This window comes from Rasamsonia emersonii, assembly GCF_000968595.1.
Source record: "Rasamsonia emersonii CBS 393.64 chromosome Unknown ctg1118621760403, whole genome shotgun sequence".
Taxonomy (NCBI): domain Eukaryota; kingdom Fungi; phylum Ascomycota; class Eurotiomycetes; order Eurotiales; family Trichocomaceae; genus Rasamsonia; species Rasamsonia emersonii.
Window position 1 is genome coordinate 37,969 of NW_013563024.1, and position 15,329 is coordinate 53,297.

At 50.2% G+C, this 15,329-nt stretch overlaps 4 protein-coding genes across 4 annotated transcripts; 2 read left to right on the plus strand and 2 right to left on the minus strand.

Moving 5' to 3' along the window:
• Positions 1 to 980: 980 nt before the first annotated feature.
• Positions 981 to 7,609, plus strand: T310_6405 (6-deoxyerythronolide-B synthase; the record flags this gene model as incomplete). The annotated part of the gene is made up of 5 exons (XM_013470780.1): positions 981 to 1,267; positions 1,323 to 1,614; positions 1,667 to 5,098; positions 5,150 to 5,908; positions 5,966 to 7,609. The coding sequence occupies 5 exons, from the start codon at positions 981 to 983 to the stop codon at positions 7,607 to 7,609; spliced, it is 6,414 nt and encodes a 2,137-aa protein (XP_013326234.1).
• Positions 7,610 to 8,650: 1,041 nt separating this feature from the next.
• Positions 8,651 to 11,114, minus strand: T310_6406 (uncharacterized protein; the record flags this gene model as incomplete). The annotated part of the gene is made up of 3 exons (XM_013470781.1): positions 8,651 to 9,649; positions 9,700 to 10,518; positions 10,575 to 11,114. 3 exons carry the CDS (start codon positions 11,112 to 11,114, stop codon positions 8,651 to 8,653), a joined length of 2,358 nt encoding a protein of 785 aa, XP_013326235.1.
• A 991-nt stretch (positions 11,115 to 12,105) lies between these two features.
• On the minus strand, positions 12,106 to 13,643 carry T310_6407 (Uncharacterized protein; the record flags this gene model as incomplete). Its single annotated transcript, XM_013470782.1, has 2 exons — positions 12,106 to 13,516; positions 13,573 to 13,643. 2 exons carry the CDS (start codon positions 13,641 to 13,643, stop codon positions 12,106 to 12,108), a joined length of 1,482 nt encoding a protein of 493 aa, XP_013326236.1.
• A 1,019-nt stretch (positions 13,644 to 14,662) lies between these two features.
• On the plus strand, positions 14,663 to 15,329 carry T310_6408 (uncharacterized protein; the record flags this gene model as incomplete). Its single annotated transcript, XM_013470783.1, has 2 exons — positions 14,663 to 15,052; positions 15,108 to 15,329. Coding segments are annotated over 2 exons (612 nt in total), but the record flags the coding sequence as incomplete, so codon positions are not given.

A 15,329-nucleotide genomic window follows, 5' to 3' on the forward strand; every position in this document is an offset into this window, starting at 1 on the left:
TGATGCTATCATATGCAGCATCACGGAACAAGCAGTAGGATACATTCCTGTGGTAACGATCTGCACGCCTAGATGCTTCGATAGAACTCGGCATCCTGGTCCTGTAGGGAGTTCCTTCCGGGTAGGGTATCCTTCCACACGTGACTGGCGGAAGACGATCCGCGGCGGGAAGGCGCATCCTTTTCCGCATGCGGCAATCACGATGACTTCCCATTTCCAAACTCCAACTCTCTCTCCCCCCCAAACCAGAATGAATTGCTCAGTCTGCAGTAATGGAATTTGCCGATATCGAGAAGATGGCCCGAAGCGTCTTGGAATGACGGAGTGGTGATGTTTTTGGTCATGATCTAGCAGCAACTTTCTCATATCCTGATCAGGATAATGGTGGACAGGTCATATGCCTGGAAACAAAGAGATGTGCCTTCTGGTCTCCTCTCCACAGCCTCATGAGGTCCGGCAGATCTACCTTTGCAACCGGCTTTTCTAGTGGGGAAGTTTGCCGTTCTCAATCGTAACGGTACCATTGAACCTCCCCACTTCATACACATCTGAGACATTGCTCGCCCAAAGAGATTGATCTCCAGCACTCGATCCAGACAGATGTCTTGGCCGCGATGGCTCAATTTGGACCTCGTACGGTTCTAGAATTGGCCCATTCTGGCTATTGGGAACCGCCGCTTGCAACCCACATCGCGTCAAAACGGGTCCTGCAAGATGGGGACGATGCATGGGAACGATGCTAACGTCCTTGGTAGACGATCTCGTATGGGAGACGTCTGGATAAGAATGGTGGCGTACGCCCATGCCGCCATTGAAGTTTTACTTTCGCCCCCTTTCCCTTTGTTCAACGAAGTACTTGACACCCAGACGGTTCAGCCCATGGCGATTGGAACCCACGTGCGTCCCGCCTAAAAGCACTTGGGTTGAGCTCAACTATCCTGAAAGCCAACTCCAATAGATCCGCCAGCGTAGGAATCTCCATGGGGTCGACTAGCCACGTCTATCTCTTCGGCGATCAAACCGGAGAGTTTGACACTGGGCTCCGTCGCTTGATACAGGCGAAGAACAACAGCCTCTTGACGTCCTTCTTCGAGAGATGCTTCCACGCTTTGCGCCACGAAATAGCTCAGCTGCCACCGTCTGATCGCCAATTCTTTCCTCGCTTTACCAGCATTGTTGACTTGCTCGCGAGATATCGCGAGTCGGGGCCGAATCCAGCACTCGAAAGCGCCCTCACTTGCATCTACCAGTTGGCCTCGTTTATCAAGTATGTGTATTGCCACGTTATTTCCAAGAATTGAACCGCGGCTAATAATTTCCAGCTACTACGGCGATGAGGGTCAAGTCTACCCGTTAGGCTCTGACAGCCATGTCATCGGACTGTGCACCGGACTTCTGGCTGCTGCCGCTGTCAGTTCGTCGCGGACAGTTGGCGAGCTCATTCCAGTTGCCATTGAGGTGGTAGTGACCGCTTTACGACTGGGACTGTGTGCCCTCAAAGTCCGCGATCTTGTGGGTCAATATGAGGCCCAGTCTCAGAGCTGGTCAGCAGTCATCTCGGGACTTCACGAAGACCAAGCCTTGGTGGCCATTCGAGAATTCTCCAAGCGGAAGGTGAGTCTAGCCTCTCTACTCCGGCAAAAGGCCGCGTATCTAACGTCCGCAGGCTCTCTCCCCTTCATCACAGCCGTACATCAGTGCGGTCAGTTCGCACAGCCTGACGATCAGCGCGCCGCCACTGATTCTCGAGGAATTCATCGAGTCTCAATTACCACGAGACGTCAAGCCTTTTAGGGTCCCGGTGCACGCTCCTTACCACGCGCCTCATCTTTATGGAAAGGTCGACGTGGACTGGATCTTCAAGTCTCGAAGCAATGGCACTTTCGCTAACTACGAGCCTCGGATTCCACTGCTATCGAGTACGACCGGAAAGGTAATGGTCGCTAAGAGCTTTGAAGACCTCCTTGAGACCGCTCTGGAGGAAATCCTTTTACACCAGCTTTGCTGGGACAAAGTCTTGGATGGCTGTTCATCAGTCCTTATGTCCGCTCAAACTTCAAGTTGTACGATCTTCCCGGTCGCAACTGCAGCCTCCCAAGGTTTGATGTCGACATTGAAACGCGTGGGCATTCCGAACGTTGTTCTGGAAAATTCCACTATGGAGACATTGAAGGACAATGACAGAGTGAACTTGACAGGCAGATCCGAAAAATCAAAGATCGCCATCATCGGCCTGTCAGGCAGATTTCCCGATGCACCAAGCCCCGAGCACTTTTGGGAAGTTCTGTACAAGGGTCTCGATGTTCACAGAGAGGTTCCGCCAGATCGATGGAATGTGAAGACCCATTTCGATCCGACCGGGAAAAGAAGGAACACCAGTCAGGTGCCTTATGGGTGCTGGATTGAAGAGCCGGGGCTTTTTGATCCGCGCTTCTTTAACATGTCACCCCGCGAGGCACTCCAGGCAGACCCTGCGCAGCGCTTGGCCTTGGTTACAGCCTACGAAGCTCTTGAAATGGCGGGTTTCGTTCCTGATTCGACACCATCGACCCAGAAAGACCGCGTTGGCATTTTCTATGGAATGACCAGTGATGACTACCGTGAGGTCAACAGTGGCCAAGATATCGATACCTACTTTATTCCAGGAGGCAACCGCGCATTTACACCGGGACGCATAAATTATTACTTCAAGTTCAGCGGTCCCAGTGTCAGCGTCGATACGGCTTGCTCCTCCAGTTTAGCGGCCATTCATATGGCATGCAATTCTCTATGGAGAAACGACTGTGATACTGCGATTGCCGGTGGCACGAATATCTTGACGAATCCAGATAATTTTGCTGGTCTTGATCGCGGTCACTTTCTCTCTAGAAAGGGCAACTGCAACACGTTTGATGACGGTGCTGATGGCTATTGCAGAGCAGATAGTGTTGGCACTGTTGTGCTCAAGCGCCTAGAAGATGCGCAAGCAGACAATGATCCTATTCTCGGAGTGATTGTGGGAGCCTATACCAACCATTCTGCCGAAGCTGTTTCGATGACTCGTCCTCATGTCGGGGCTCAGGCTTTTATCTTCGATAAGCTCCTCAACGAGGCTGGCGTGCATCCACACGAAATAAGTTACATCGAGATGCACGGGACCGGTACCCAAGCTGGTGATGCGGTGGAAATGAAATCGGTACTTGATATCTTTGCGCCTGATCATAGACGCAAACCGGAACAGTCTTTGCATCTGGGATCAGCAAAGGCGAACATTGGCCATGCAGAGTCAGCTTCAGGAGTTGCGTCATTGATTAAAGTGCTTTTGATGATGAGAGAGAATACAATTCCCCCTCACTGTGGCATAAAAACGAAGATCAACCACAATTTCCCAACCGACTTGAAGGAGCGCAATGTACACATCGCCTTCAAGCCGACTCCCTGGACGAGACCAGACGCAGGAAAGCGGAAGGTCTTCATAAACAACTTCTCTGCTGCCGGTGGCAATACTGCTCTCCTGATGGAAGATGGACCCCTTCCCTGTGCGGAACACGCTGTCCAGGATCCTCGCTCGACACATGTTGTTGCTGTTTCTGCGAGGTGCGAAATCTCACTTAGAAACAATATCAAGTCTCTTGTGGACTACATCAACAAAAACATTGGAAATTGTGCCGATAAGGAATTTCTGGCGAAGCTCTCCTATACCACAACTGCACGGCGCATACACCATCCATTCCGGGTCATGGTCTCTGGCAGCAGTCTTGTGGAAGTTCGAGATGCTCTAGAAGCGTCTGTCAGGAAAGAAAGCATCAGTCCTGTTCCTGCGTCTACACCAAACGTCGGTTTCATCTTCACAGGCCAGGGAGCTCAATACGCAGCAATGGGCAAGCAGCTTTATGAGCATTTCCCTCAATTCCGTGCCAACATCCAGCGATTTGATGGCATAGGTCAAAGCCTGGGCTTCCCATCATTTTTGCCATTAATCGATGGCAGTGTTCCTATCGAGGATCTGAGCCCTCTAGTCACTCAGCTTGGTACAACTTGCTTGCAAATGGCCCTGGCAAGATTGTGGATGTCATGGGGAGCTCGTCCAACTTTCGTGTTAGGCCACAGCTTGGGAGAATATGCCGCTCTCAATATCTCCGGGGCACTTACGGCCTTCGATACCATATATTTGTGCGGGCGTAGGGCCCAGCTCCTGGAAGAACATTGCAAGGTTGGAACGCATGCTATGCTTGCACTCAAGGCATCCCTCGGTCAAGTTACGCCATTCCTTAATGGCAAAGTCCATGAGATCGCTTGCATAAATGCTCCCGGGGAAACTGTCATCAGTGGTACATGTGACAACATCGATTTGTTGTCCGAGAAACTCGCTGCTGAGGGAATAAAGGCAACAAAATTGAGAGTACCTTTCGCGTTCCATTCTGCTCAGGTTGAACCGATTCTGGAACAACTGTTAGAATGTGCGAAAGGTGTCAAATTTCATAAACCTTCAATTCCGTTTGTTTCGGCTCTCCTTGGGGAAGTCATTACTGAAGCGAATTACGACGTTCTGAGTCCTAGTTATCTCAGCCGCCACTGCAGGGAGACTGTCAACTTCCTTGGGGCACTGGAAGCAACACGACATGCTAAGCTTATGGGTGAAAGAACGGTCTGGATTGAAATTGGCTCTCATACGGTCTGCTCTGGCATGATCAAGGCCACGATTGGTCCTCAGGCCAATACGATTGCTTCCCTTCGTCGCAATGAAGATTCATGGAAGGTCCTGTCTCAGAGCTTGGCCTCTGTATATCTTGCAGGCATTGAAGTTCAATGGCGGGAATACCATCAGGATTTTAAATCCTGTCATCAAGTCCTTCACCTCCCTGCATACAGCTGGGACAACAAGAACTACTGGATTCCCTACAAGAATGACTTCTGTTTGACCAAAGGCGAGGGACCTATTCCCCAGGCGGAATCTCAGCCAGCGCATCAATTTTTGACGACCTCAGTACAGAAGATTGTCGAGGTCCACAATGAAGGCGGAAAAGCAACAGTCGTCATGGAATCGGACATCTCTGACCCTCTTCTCAATCCAGTAATCCAGGGACACAAAGTTAACGGAGCGGCCTTATGTCCTTCGGTGAGTGAACATGTGTTATGACGTCTGGGCTGTTGCTGACAACATCTCTAGTCTCTATACGCAGATATTGCCCAGACACTTGGAGATTATCTCATCGAAAACTTTAAACCAGAGCTGAGAGGATCCGGACTCGAGGTTTGCAATATGACCGTCCCCAAGCCTTTAATCGCCAAGAACGATGGGCCACAGATGTTCCGGGCTACTGCTACAGCAGACTGGAATGAGAAATGTGCCTCTGTGCAGATATATTCTGTCAATTCAGATGGCAAAAAGATGGTTGACCATGGGAGCTGCTTGGTCAAGTTCTCGGACTGCAATGTCTGGAAGGAAGAGTGGAGGCGCCATGCATATCTGATTCGAAGGAGCATCGATCGACTCTTCCAGAGGGCCGCGGACGGTGAAAGCCACAAACTAGGACGAGGAATGGTCTACAAGCTCTTTAGCGCCTTAGTGGAATATGACTCGAACTACAAGTCGATGGAAGAAGTTATTCTGGACAGCGAACAGTATGAAGCTACTGCGCGAGTCAAGTTCCAAGCCAAACCAGGGAACTTCCATCGCAACCCATTCTGGATCGACAGTCTTGGACACTTGTCTGGCTTTGTAATGAACGCAAATGATGCCACCGACTCAAAAACACTCGTCTTCGTGAATCACGGCTGGGATTCGATGCGTTGCTTGAAGAAGTTTTCAGCGGATACTACGTACCGGACTTATGTGAAGATGCAACCTTGGCAGAACAACATCTACGCTGGAGATGTCTACGTATTCGAGGGGGACGACATCATCGCGGTTTATGGAGGGGTTAAGGTGAGTATCTATGGTTAATATCATTATGTTACTCTAGGCTTACTGACTTCAATAAAGTTCCAAGGCGTTCCACGTCAAGTGCTCAACACGGTCCTTCCCCCTGCCGGTGGCTTCAAGGGTCTGTCGCCGGCAACGAAGGCCGTCCCTCCGCGCCCAGTTGAACCCATTGCGAAAGTATCCAATGCAAAGCCAGCAGTTAAGTCAGCTACGCCTAGCGTCCTTGTTCAAGCATTGAAAATCTTGGCAAGTGAGATTGGCGTACCTGAATCTGAGTTGTCCGATGATCTCCAATTTGCGGATTATGGAGTCGACTCACTGCTTTCTCTGACAATCTCGAGCAAGTTCCGCGAGGAGCTTAATATTGACGTCGATTCGTCCGTATTTATGGACCACCCAAGTGTCAAGGACCTGAAGCAATTCTTGCTACAGGCCAGTCCGTCGGACAGCAGCGAGTCGTCAGAAGAGTCTGCATTCTTTGAAGATTCCTCATCGTCAACAGATTCCTCCACACCGGGAACTCCCGGGGATTTCTGTACCCCAGGCCCGAAATTCATGCAAGCTGGGGAAAGCAGTACAATGAAGGTGATCCGTCAGACGCTTTCTGAAGAAATCGGTGTGCCGCCAGAGGAATTAACGGGAACCGCGAACCTCGGTGAGATGGGGATGGACTCTCTCCTATCTCTGACAGTGCTTGGGAAGCTGCGAGAGACGTTGGATCTCGACTTGCCATCCGACTTCTTCATCGAGAATCAGACGCTGGACGACATCGAGACTGCTCTTGACTTGAAGCCTAAAGCACCTTTGCCACCTTCACCCGCTCCTGTTTCAATACCGGCCCCGGTGGCTCTCAAGACGGAAGCTTTGATCGAATCGAAGGTAGTACACCCTCCTGCCACCTCTATTCTTCTTCAAGGAAACCCAAAAACGGCGACAAAGACCCTGTTCCTGTTCCCTGACGGGTCGGGCTCTGCGACGTCTTATGCGAGCTTGCCTAAGACTTCTCCAGATGTCTGCGTCTACGGACTGAACTGTCCATACATGAAGACACCTGAGAATCTCAACTGTGGGCTGAGTGATCTCACTGCGCCATACGTGGCAGAGATCCGACGGCGACAACCCAAAGGACCGTACAACTTGGGCGGCTGGTCCGCAGGCGGCATCTGCGCGTATGATGCGGCCCGCCAGCTCGTACTCGAAGAAGGTGAGACAGTTGAGCGGTTGATCCTTCTCGATTCACCGTTCCCCATCGGCCTCGAGAAGCTTCCGCCTCGGCTGTATCAGTTCTTCGACTCGATGAAAATCTTCGGCGAAGGCAACGCGCCCCCGCCAAGCTGGCTGCTCCCGCATTTCATGGCCTTCATCGACGCGCTCGACGCATACAAGGCGGTGCCGTATCCAAGCGACGACCCGCAGTACCGCGACCGGCTCCCAAAGACATACCTCATCTGGGCTAAGGACGGCGTCTGCGGCAAGCCGGGCGATCCTCGCCCGGAGCCTGCCCCTGACGGCAGCAAGGATCCCCGCGAGATGCTGTGGCTGCTGAACGACCGGAAGGACTTTGGTCCCAACGGGTGGGACACCCTCGTGGGCAAAGATAAGGTCGCTGCCATCGAGACCATTTCGGACGCGAACCACTTCACCATGATGAAGGGAGACAAAGCCAAAGAATTATCTGCGTTTCTTGAGAAGGCATTTCGGTAGGTAGACCGGATTCGTTTGTTGGGGGGGGGGGGGGATTCATAAGTGTGTGATTGATCTTTTTGTTTTTCTGGTTTTTTTTCTGAGTGTCTTTGGTTTTCGTTTTCGTTTTTCTTCGTTGGCTTAAAGATGAGGGATGTGGGGGAATCGTTTGGCTCTGCTATTTTTCTGCTTGATGTATAGGTGTGCGATAATTTATATTTTTGGATATGCCTTGTGTTTTTGATATTGCTTTATTTGCTTTTTCTTTTCTCTTCTGATTTTTTTTCCAATATACGATATGATTGAAGTAGTTAGATCTTTCTTAATACCTTAATACATTTCTATCTTGCGTTCTCGTGGTTTTTTCCCCTTTCAATCGAGCAAAAAATAGAAAATAAAAAAAGTTCTGTCATTATTGACATCCAATGATGTAGGGATATCTATCTATCAATACCGGTCGATCTACCGATTGATCGATTGATTTCTTCTGTCTCGGCAAGCAGGGACAGGACAGGGCAGGATAGGTCAGGAGAGCTAAGCAAATCGCATACGGAGTACATGCATTCCTTTTTTGGCCCTTTTCGTGCATGTGCGTATGTCATGTGTCATTTGGCACGCCAGTAATTTTTCCTAAAAAAGGGTGGGAAGAGATGGGGGGATTAAGACGGAAACATCAAACATAGGACCTCATCAAGCCTCAAGCTTAGGAGGGGGAGATAGAGGGAGAGAGAGAACACGGAGAAGGCAAGCTTTCACTACCGACGACGACGGACGCCAGAGGTAGGAAAAAATTACATCCATCCATCCATCCTAACAAGACCTGATCCTGACCCGAGCTGAGAGAGGAAACTGAGGAGTCTATTCAGCTTGGATTGCAAGAGTTCAGTTCAGTCAGAGCCAGACAGACATCACATTCAGGCAATAAAAAAAATAGTGACGGAAAAAAAAGGGTATGCTAGACGAATATAACCGCCGACATGAACAAAAACAAGACTACCTGGACTAGACCGCCAGCAAGCAGCCAGACAAACAAAAAAGAAAGCCAAAATCCTGTACAATTGATCATAACGTGGACATCTCTGAGCTGAACCGAAGTGCGCTGCCCCGGCCATTGTTGCTGCTGCTGTTGTTGTTGTTGTTGCTGCTGTTGTTGTTGCTGCTGTTGTTGCTGGTGATACCAGGGCTTGTCGGACGGCTGTTGCCGGGACCCCATTTGGGGCTGCGAGGCTGCGTACTCGTAGATCGTGTCGCGGGTCGATTCCGCTTGAGCTCGCGCAGTTCATCCTCCTTCCGGCGCAGCAACTCGTCGCGCGACGCCACCATCAGCTCTAATTCCCTGACCCGCTGAAGGTGTCTCATTTCGTCATTCTTCGTCTTCACCTGCCTCAACTGCACTGCTTCGGCCGCGATTTTGCGCTTCAGCTGCTGATTCTCGTCTTTAAGCTGCCGAATCTCCATCGCGGATTGCGCAGCCGCTGTCGAAGCATTCTGGTACTGCTCACGTGTATACTCGGCTTGCTTCCTCTCGTACTCTGCCTTTCTTTCGAGACTTGCGTTTTCCTTTGTCAGCCTGCGGACCTCCTCACGCGCAGCTTCTAGCTCTTCGAGACGGCCACCCTCCGCTTTCAGATCGTTTCTGGCGGCCTCTAGGTCGTGTTTCAGCTGGGTGCGCTCGTCTTTGAGCTTCGTGATCTCGTCCTGCTGTCTTTCTATCCTCTGCTCTGCCTTTGATAGCTTGTCCGCTAGATTGTCACGTTCCTTGCGCATCTGGTGGAGTTCTCTCGTGCGACTTTCATATCGATGCTGCAGGGACTCCAACATCTTTTCCCGCTCCACTAATCGAGCCTCGACGTTGGACAAGGTCGTCTTAAGCTGGTTGAGCTCATTCGCATGTTCACTCTTCATTCGGAGAAGACTATTTTCAAGAGCCTTCAAGTCTGTATCCAGTCTCTGGCTTGGAGGTTTGCTAGAGTCTGTGAACTGGCTCTGTTCTTGCGATTGTGATTGTGACGATGTGAGACGTTGTCTCTTGGAATCAGGAGCGTCATCCTCTGTGGTGTCCTGCACCCTTGTCAGATAGTCCCACGAAATATCAAAACGTCATGACTTACAAGTACGCGTTTTTGGAGAGGGGTCATGCCTGCGGATAGATGCTCATAAGTCGATCCGACTGCTCCAGACCCAGCTGTCTCCTCGGAATTGGGCATATTAAGTGGTTCAATAGCAGGGAGAGCCCAGCTCAAGTTGAAGTTATCAGACAAAAGATAAGATAAAACCTCCTCTGCGTCTTCATGAACACCTAATGCATCGTCTTGAAGATCCCCAACGGCACGGCTGAGACTTGTGACGCAGTGAACAAGTAGCCGCAGTTTTTGAAGCTCAGAGACGTCAGGTAAACAACGCTGGATATGTTCACTAGTATTGGACACAATCAACAGAATGACGGGCAGTAGATTTCCATTCCGAGCGTAAGTTGTCCGTAGGTGCTCCACAGAAGGGTTGGCTGCGTTGAAAGATGAATCGAGAGCAATGATTGCCGAAGGCGGCTTATACGTCTCTAGCACACCGTCATGTTGTGTTGACCGGATGGCGACACTTAAGGATCCGTTCGTCATTGAAACTTCAACATTGCCACGCATTTCATGGCGTGGACGAGTGTATATAAACCCCTTCCCCAGGAAATATCGCTCAACAAACTCGACAGCTTTCCCTTTCTTCGCCATGACTACAATATGGAGGTCATGCGTTGTCGCCACTTCAATAAAGTGGCCTAGAAACTGGAATTTCGAGCTTGAATATTCAGCCCATGCAGCTTCTTTTTGGGGGTCGGGCTCTGAGTCTTTGATGTGTTCGGCCATGGTCAAATCTGGATGGAGTGTAATGTGATCGAGCCTCTCGATCAGTCCACGGATTGCCGATATGATCTGATCCTGCTACCCGGGGTGTTAGCTGATAGTGCATGAGTTTCTTTACTGCTGAGACTCACCTCAGCATCAGTGAAGCCCGAAAGAAATCGTTGAATCGTGCGCATCTGCTGAGCGAGGGCCCTTTCGTAATGATCCTTAACCCTGGAATCCATTGGCATGGTTATGGCAAACTCCGAAGGCCCCAACCGAAGCGAACCAGGAGGGTAGCTTTCAGTTTGATCAAAGGTCAGAGCGCTTGGTTGAATCGTCTGGACATCAGGCTGCTCCGCGTAGAGTAATGGGGGAGACACAGTAGTATCGGCAGGTGGTTGGTGAACTTCAACCGATGCATCGTGCGGAACAGGTTCTTTGTCAACACGCACGCTCAATGGTAATGCCGCCTCGGGAATGGACGCTGGAGGGGCAGGCTCAATGTCTCCTGCAGAAGATGGAGTCGCGCTTGCGCTGACAGTCCGGAAAGGCCCAGCATTGGCACTGGCGCGTAACTGCGCGTGGGCATTTCTGAGCTTTTCCCTTGGTGTAGCCCCTGGGATGCTGTCATATTTCCTTAGTGACTCGGGCACTGGTGAAGGTTTGTTGTTCAACGGTTGATTATCCATAGTGTTTAGGAGCGCGTGAAACGCGCCACTAAGTCGTGTAAAGTCGGCTTGTGAGGTCTGACCAGCAATTGGCGTTCTTCTCAAGATCTCGGCTGAAGTCACGGGTGGTGAAGGTGCCCTCGAGAGAGTATCAACTGAGAATTGGAGCGCGTTATTCCTGGGACTTTATGGCTGGCCAACAAAAAATTCCTTCAAAAAATGTCTGGGATGCCAGGGGAGCTCTTATATTTCAATGGCGCATTTAGGGAGCTGAATGTGCTGCGTGGTGTTTATGATGCCGAACAAACTATCGGACGGAACGTGGCCGTCGAGAAAAACCGAGCGAGGAGACGAAGGGAAACGGCGAAGATAACCGACAAGGGATCGCGAAACCACGCCACGTAGATTTATTGTTATTTGTCGAGAAGGAGAGGACTCGAGAGTGGTCTGATGTCTGGTTCTTCCGGCCGCGGGACTCGAGACGATTGTATACCGAGGACGAAAGGAAGAGTCGGAGAAAAAAAGAAGCGAAGAAGGTAGAGACGCTGTCGGCGACAGTTCAATCACCAGGGATGCACGAAGGAAGAACAGGAAATCCACCCCGATCGTGACAAGGAATCGGGGGTTTGACGTATCTCAATGCGCCGTTTCTGGTGGTAAGGACATGCAGAGGGCTGCCGCGGTAGCACGCCATCATGCGCCTGGAGTAAGCTGTACAAAGAAACAGGAGGTCATGCTGAGAAAGAGAGACGACAGACCAAAGGAAAACCGATATCCATATAACTATATAAATCCAGGACAGCTGGAGTGATTGATCGCTGAGGTGGCGTGAAAGGTGCAAGAGCTCTGGGAGTTGCTGGTGGAGTGAGCTGCGGGTGATCGCCCGCACGTGATGAGCTTTCCAGTTTACCCGATTGGGACAATCAATTCAGAGCGATATCTTGCACAATCAAGCTGTGTTTCTATTCTTCTATTCACACAATTAACTAGCGGCCTATCTATTTATCCTCATTCAAAGATTCACTAATGGCGCTTGCCCTTCCAGTTCTTTCCTCCAACCGTCAGGATCAAACCCAAGCTGCTCAATAGTACGGATGGAATGACGCTCGTCGCCCTTGCTCGAGAACGCTTTCTTAATCTCGGGGAAATGAGCCCGTATCCATTTCTCTTTCCAACCCCATCTCACTCCTCTCTTGCCCCTCCCATCGTTATCTAACCCGGGCCGTGGCCGAGCAGTTTCTGCCCAATCGTACAAGAAATTGAGATATTCCGCATCTAGGGGGTACGGCAACAGGTGGAATGACTTTCCTGGTCCCTTTTGGGCAACGACAGAATCCTCCCAGGCCTTCATCTCCGCTTTCGAGGGCAGATCGAGCCGTCCAGCCCAGACGCGAGCAAACACGGCGGCTTGATTCTCAGCTAGAGGGAAGGGGGTAACCCTCTGGGGTAAGACGGGAAACACCAGGGTAGGATGCTCAATGTAGAACATTTGCTGATAGATGTTGAGCACCCGAGAACCATCGCGGACGACCGGTGGCTCCAGCGAGGACAAAAATGGATATGCGTAAAAATAACCTGTACAGAATAATATGGCATCGATCTTGTCCTCTATGCTGCCATCTGCAAATCTGACACCGCGGTCAGAAGTAGCGGGGGAGAGGAATTCCACGATTTCACCGTGTGCGACTCTGTCAGATGGGACATTTGGAAGTACAACACTAGCCTCTGACCGTTGAGCGGCGTGGAGAGGTTGCTGGCACACTTGCGATATCTGGTTTCCGATATCAATGGCTGACGCGGAATTTCCGACAATGACAACCTTCTTGTCTCGAAAAGCATCAGGTGAGTCATATACTTTAGAGTGAGAAATGACGCCAGGATATGCCTCGTTCCAAGCTTCGATCCCCTTGATAGCCGGTATATAAGGGACACTGTAGTGGCCATTCGCAGCAACCACGGCATCGTAAATATCTGTACTTATTTGTCCACTGCGCAGATCTTTTCTCGTTAGGGCCCAGGTACTCCTGGATGGATCCTCAATTTTGACTTCCTGCACCTGGTTCTCAAAACGAATGAGATGTTTAACGTCTTTCGCATAATCTTCAAGATACTCCAGAACCTCTTCGAACTTGGGGAAGAGTTGAATATCAGCAGGAAAGGGCTTTTCGGAATATTCCATGATCATCTTGGGAATATTGGTTTCCATCTGGGTGTAAAGCGGGGAGACGAATGTCGCTTCGCGGCGTCCCTCGCTTGTCGAGCGCCATATGGGCTCCTCAGGCGGTGGATGAGGATTCAGCTGGGGCACCGGGATCGCGATTTTCGCCTTTTCTGCTGCGGGATTATGAATCCAAACGCCGCCGACTCTGCTCCTCTGCTCGAAGATATCGATCTTATCAAAGCATTTTTCTGCGAGAAGGTATCTGGCACTTTGTCATTATATGAAGAATAAACTTATAGAAGGTGAGGGCTCTGATACTTTGCGGCCGCGAGTCCACATGGTCCCGCTCCAATGATAGCCACACTGCGAACCGTGTTGAGGCTGGTCATCTCTCAAAAGTATATATTCTGGTCAAAGTAGAGTATTCAGTGTGCGAAACATGGGAATTTAAGGTGCGTTATATAATAAACTCGCTTCCGATCTTATCGAGAGACGGAGTGTGGTCCAGAGCATCCCAAAGTTTCCACGCAACCGGCGGATGCTGATAGCGGAGGATTTCCCCACTCACGCGCAATCGTAGATGTTCATCATCCAACTACGATGTAGCAACTGCTATACGATTCAGCTGCTCCCATTGCGGTTGATTTGCTTTAGTATGTCTTTCTGATCCTGATGATTCCTATTCTTTACTGCCTGATCTGACTAACCATCACAGCTCTTCATGTAAGCATGATATCAGAAGCAATTCTTCCTGAATCCCCCATCTTCTCCTTCGAGTTGTGGTATTTTACATGGGGACACAAGTCAGGGATAGTCAAGGATGGAGACTCTCTCTCTGTATCCCTCCTCATCTCTCTTTTTTTCTTCCTCTTTCTTTTTTATTTTTATTTTTCTTTGCTTTTTTTTCTTTGGATGCGATATTGAACAAAAAGATGCGCATTCTAATGTCCTTGTAATTACATAATTACTGACAGTGAATCAATCTCATCAAATAATCTTGGCTTCGATTACTATTGTTCTATTGTTCAATTCTCTAGACTAGACTAGTGCTCGACTACTCCAACCAGCCACCTTCTAGAGCTATGACTGTTATTGTGGATTTGTTACAGTGAATAGGGCAAGTATGTGTATTGTATGGTAATGATGTGACCCAGTGACTGGTGACGCGACGGGCGGCACTCTGCGAGACTCATTGTTCCGCCTTGACACGGCAACCCGACTGAGCAGAGCAGAGGCACATCCTTTCTATTCAAACCTCTTCTGCTCCGGCATTGAGTTAACTCTTTTTATTATTAGATTTCCTTTTTCTTCGACAAGCAATACTTCTTTTGCTGCCAGCAATCGTCTGAATTATGCTGGATTCGCGGTAGAGCGATGCCGAATCCGCTCCGTTTCGACAGCTGCAATCATGGAACCTAGCGACTCTTCCCAGTCGCATGAAGTTCCTGCGCAGTCGAGCCCAGTTCCCATTGCACAGCTCTCTCCAACATTAGATGACGTGAGCCGACGATCTTTTCATGCGGTTGTCACCCTCGTGTGGCCATTTTCAAACTCCAATCGAGCTTTCAGTCTTCTTCTTGCCGAACCCGATTTTCGCTTGCGACGCCACAACGGCCAGGTCAAGGTCACCTTCCACGGTTTTTGCGCTGAGGAAGTCGCTCGCACCAAGGTTGGGATTGGTGATGAGGTCACTCTCTGGCTGGATGGCGCCAGGTGGACAGACAATGAGGAGGCTAAGGCTACGCCTGGAAGGGGGTTGCCCTGGGATCTTCACTTCGAGAAGCGTGTCAAGCTCAAGGTATTTCTCACAAAAAATTACAGTGAGATTCACGGATTTCTGATGGCGCATACAGGTCACTCGAAGTTCCGAATGCTTAGCTACACTCGAAATCAATCGCTCTCCCTCACCTCGTGCAAAAGAGGCGATCGCGTTCGAAACAGTAATCCCGGTCACGGGCATTCCACGTGCAGAGGACCATACAGGGGAGTTAAGGGATCAGTGGGAATCCCCTGCCTTCCTGAGATCGGCGCGGGTATCGCTGGGAAGTCCGTTGGACTCTGCATTTGATCCTTTC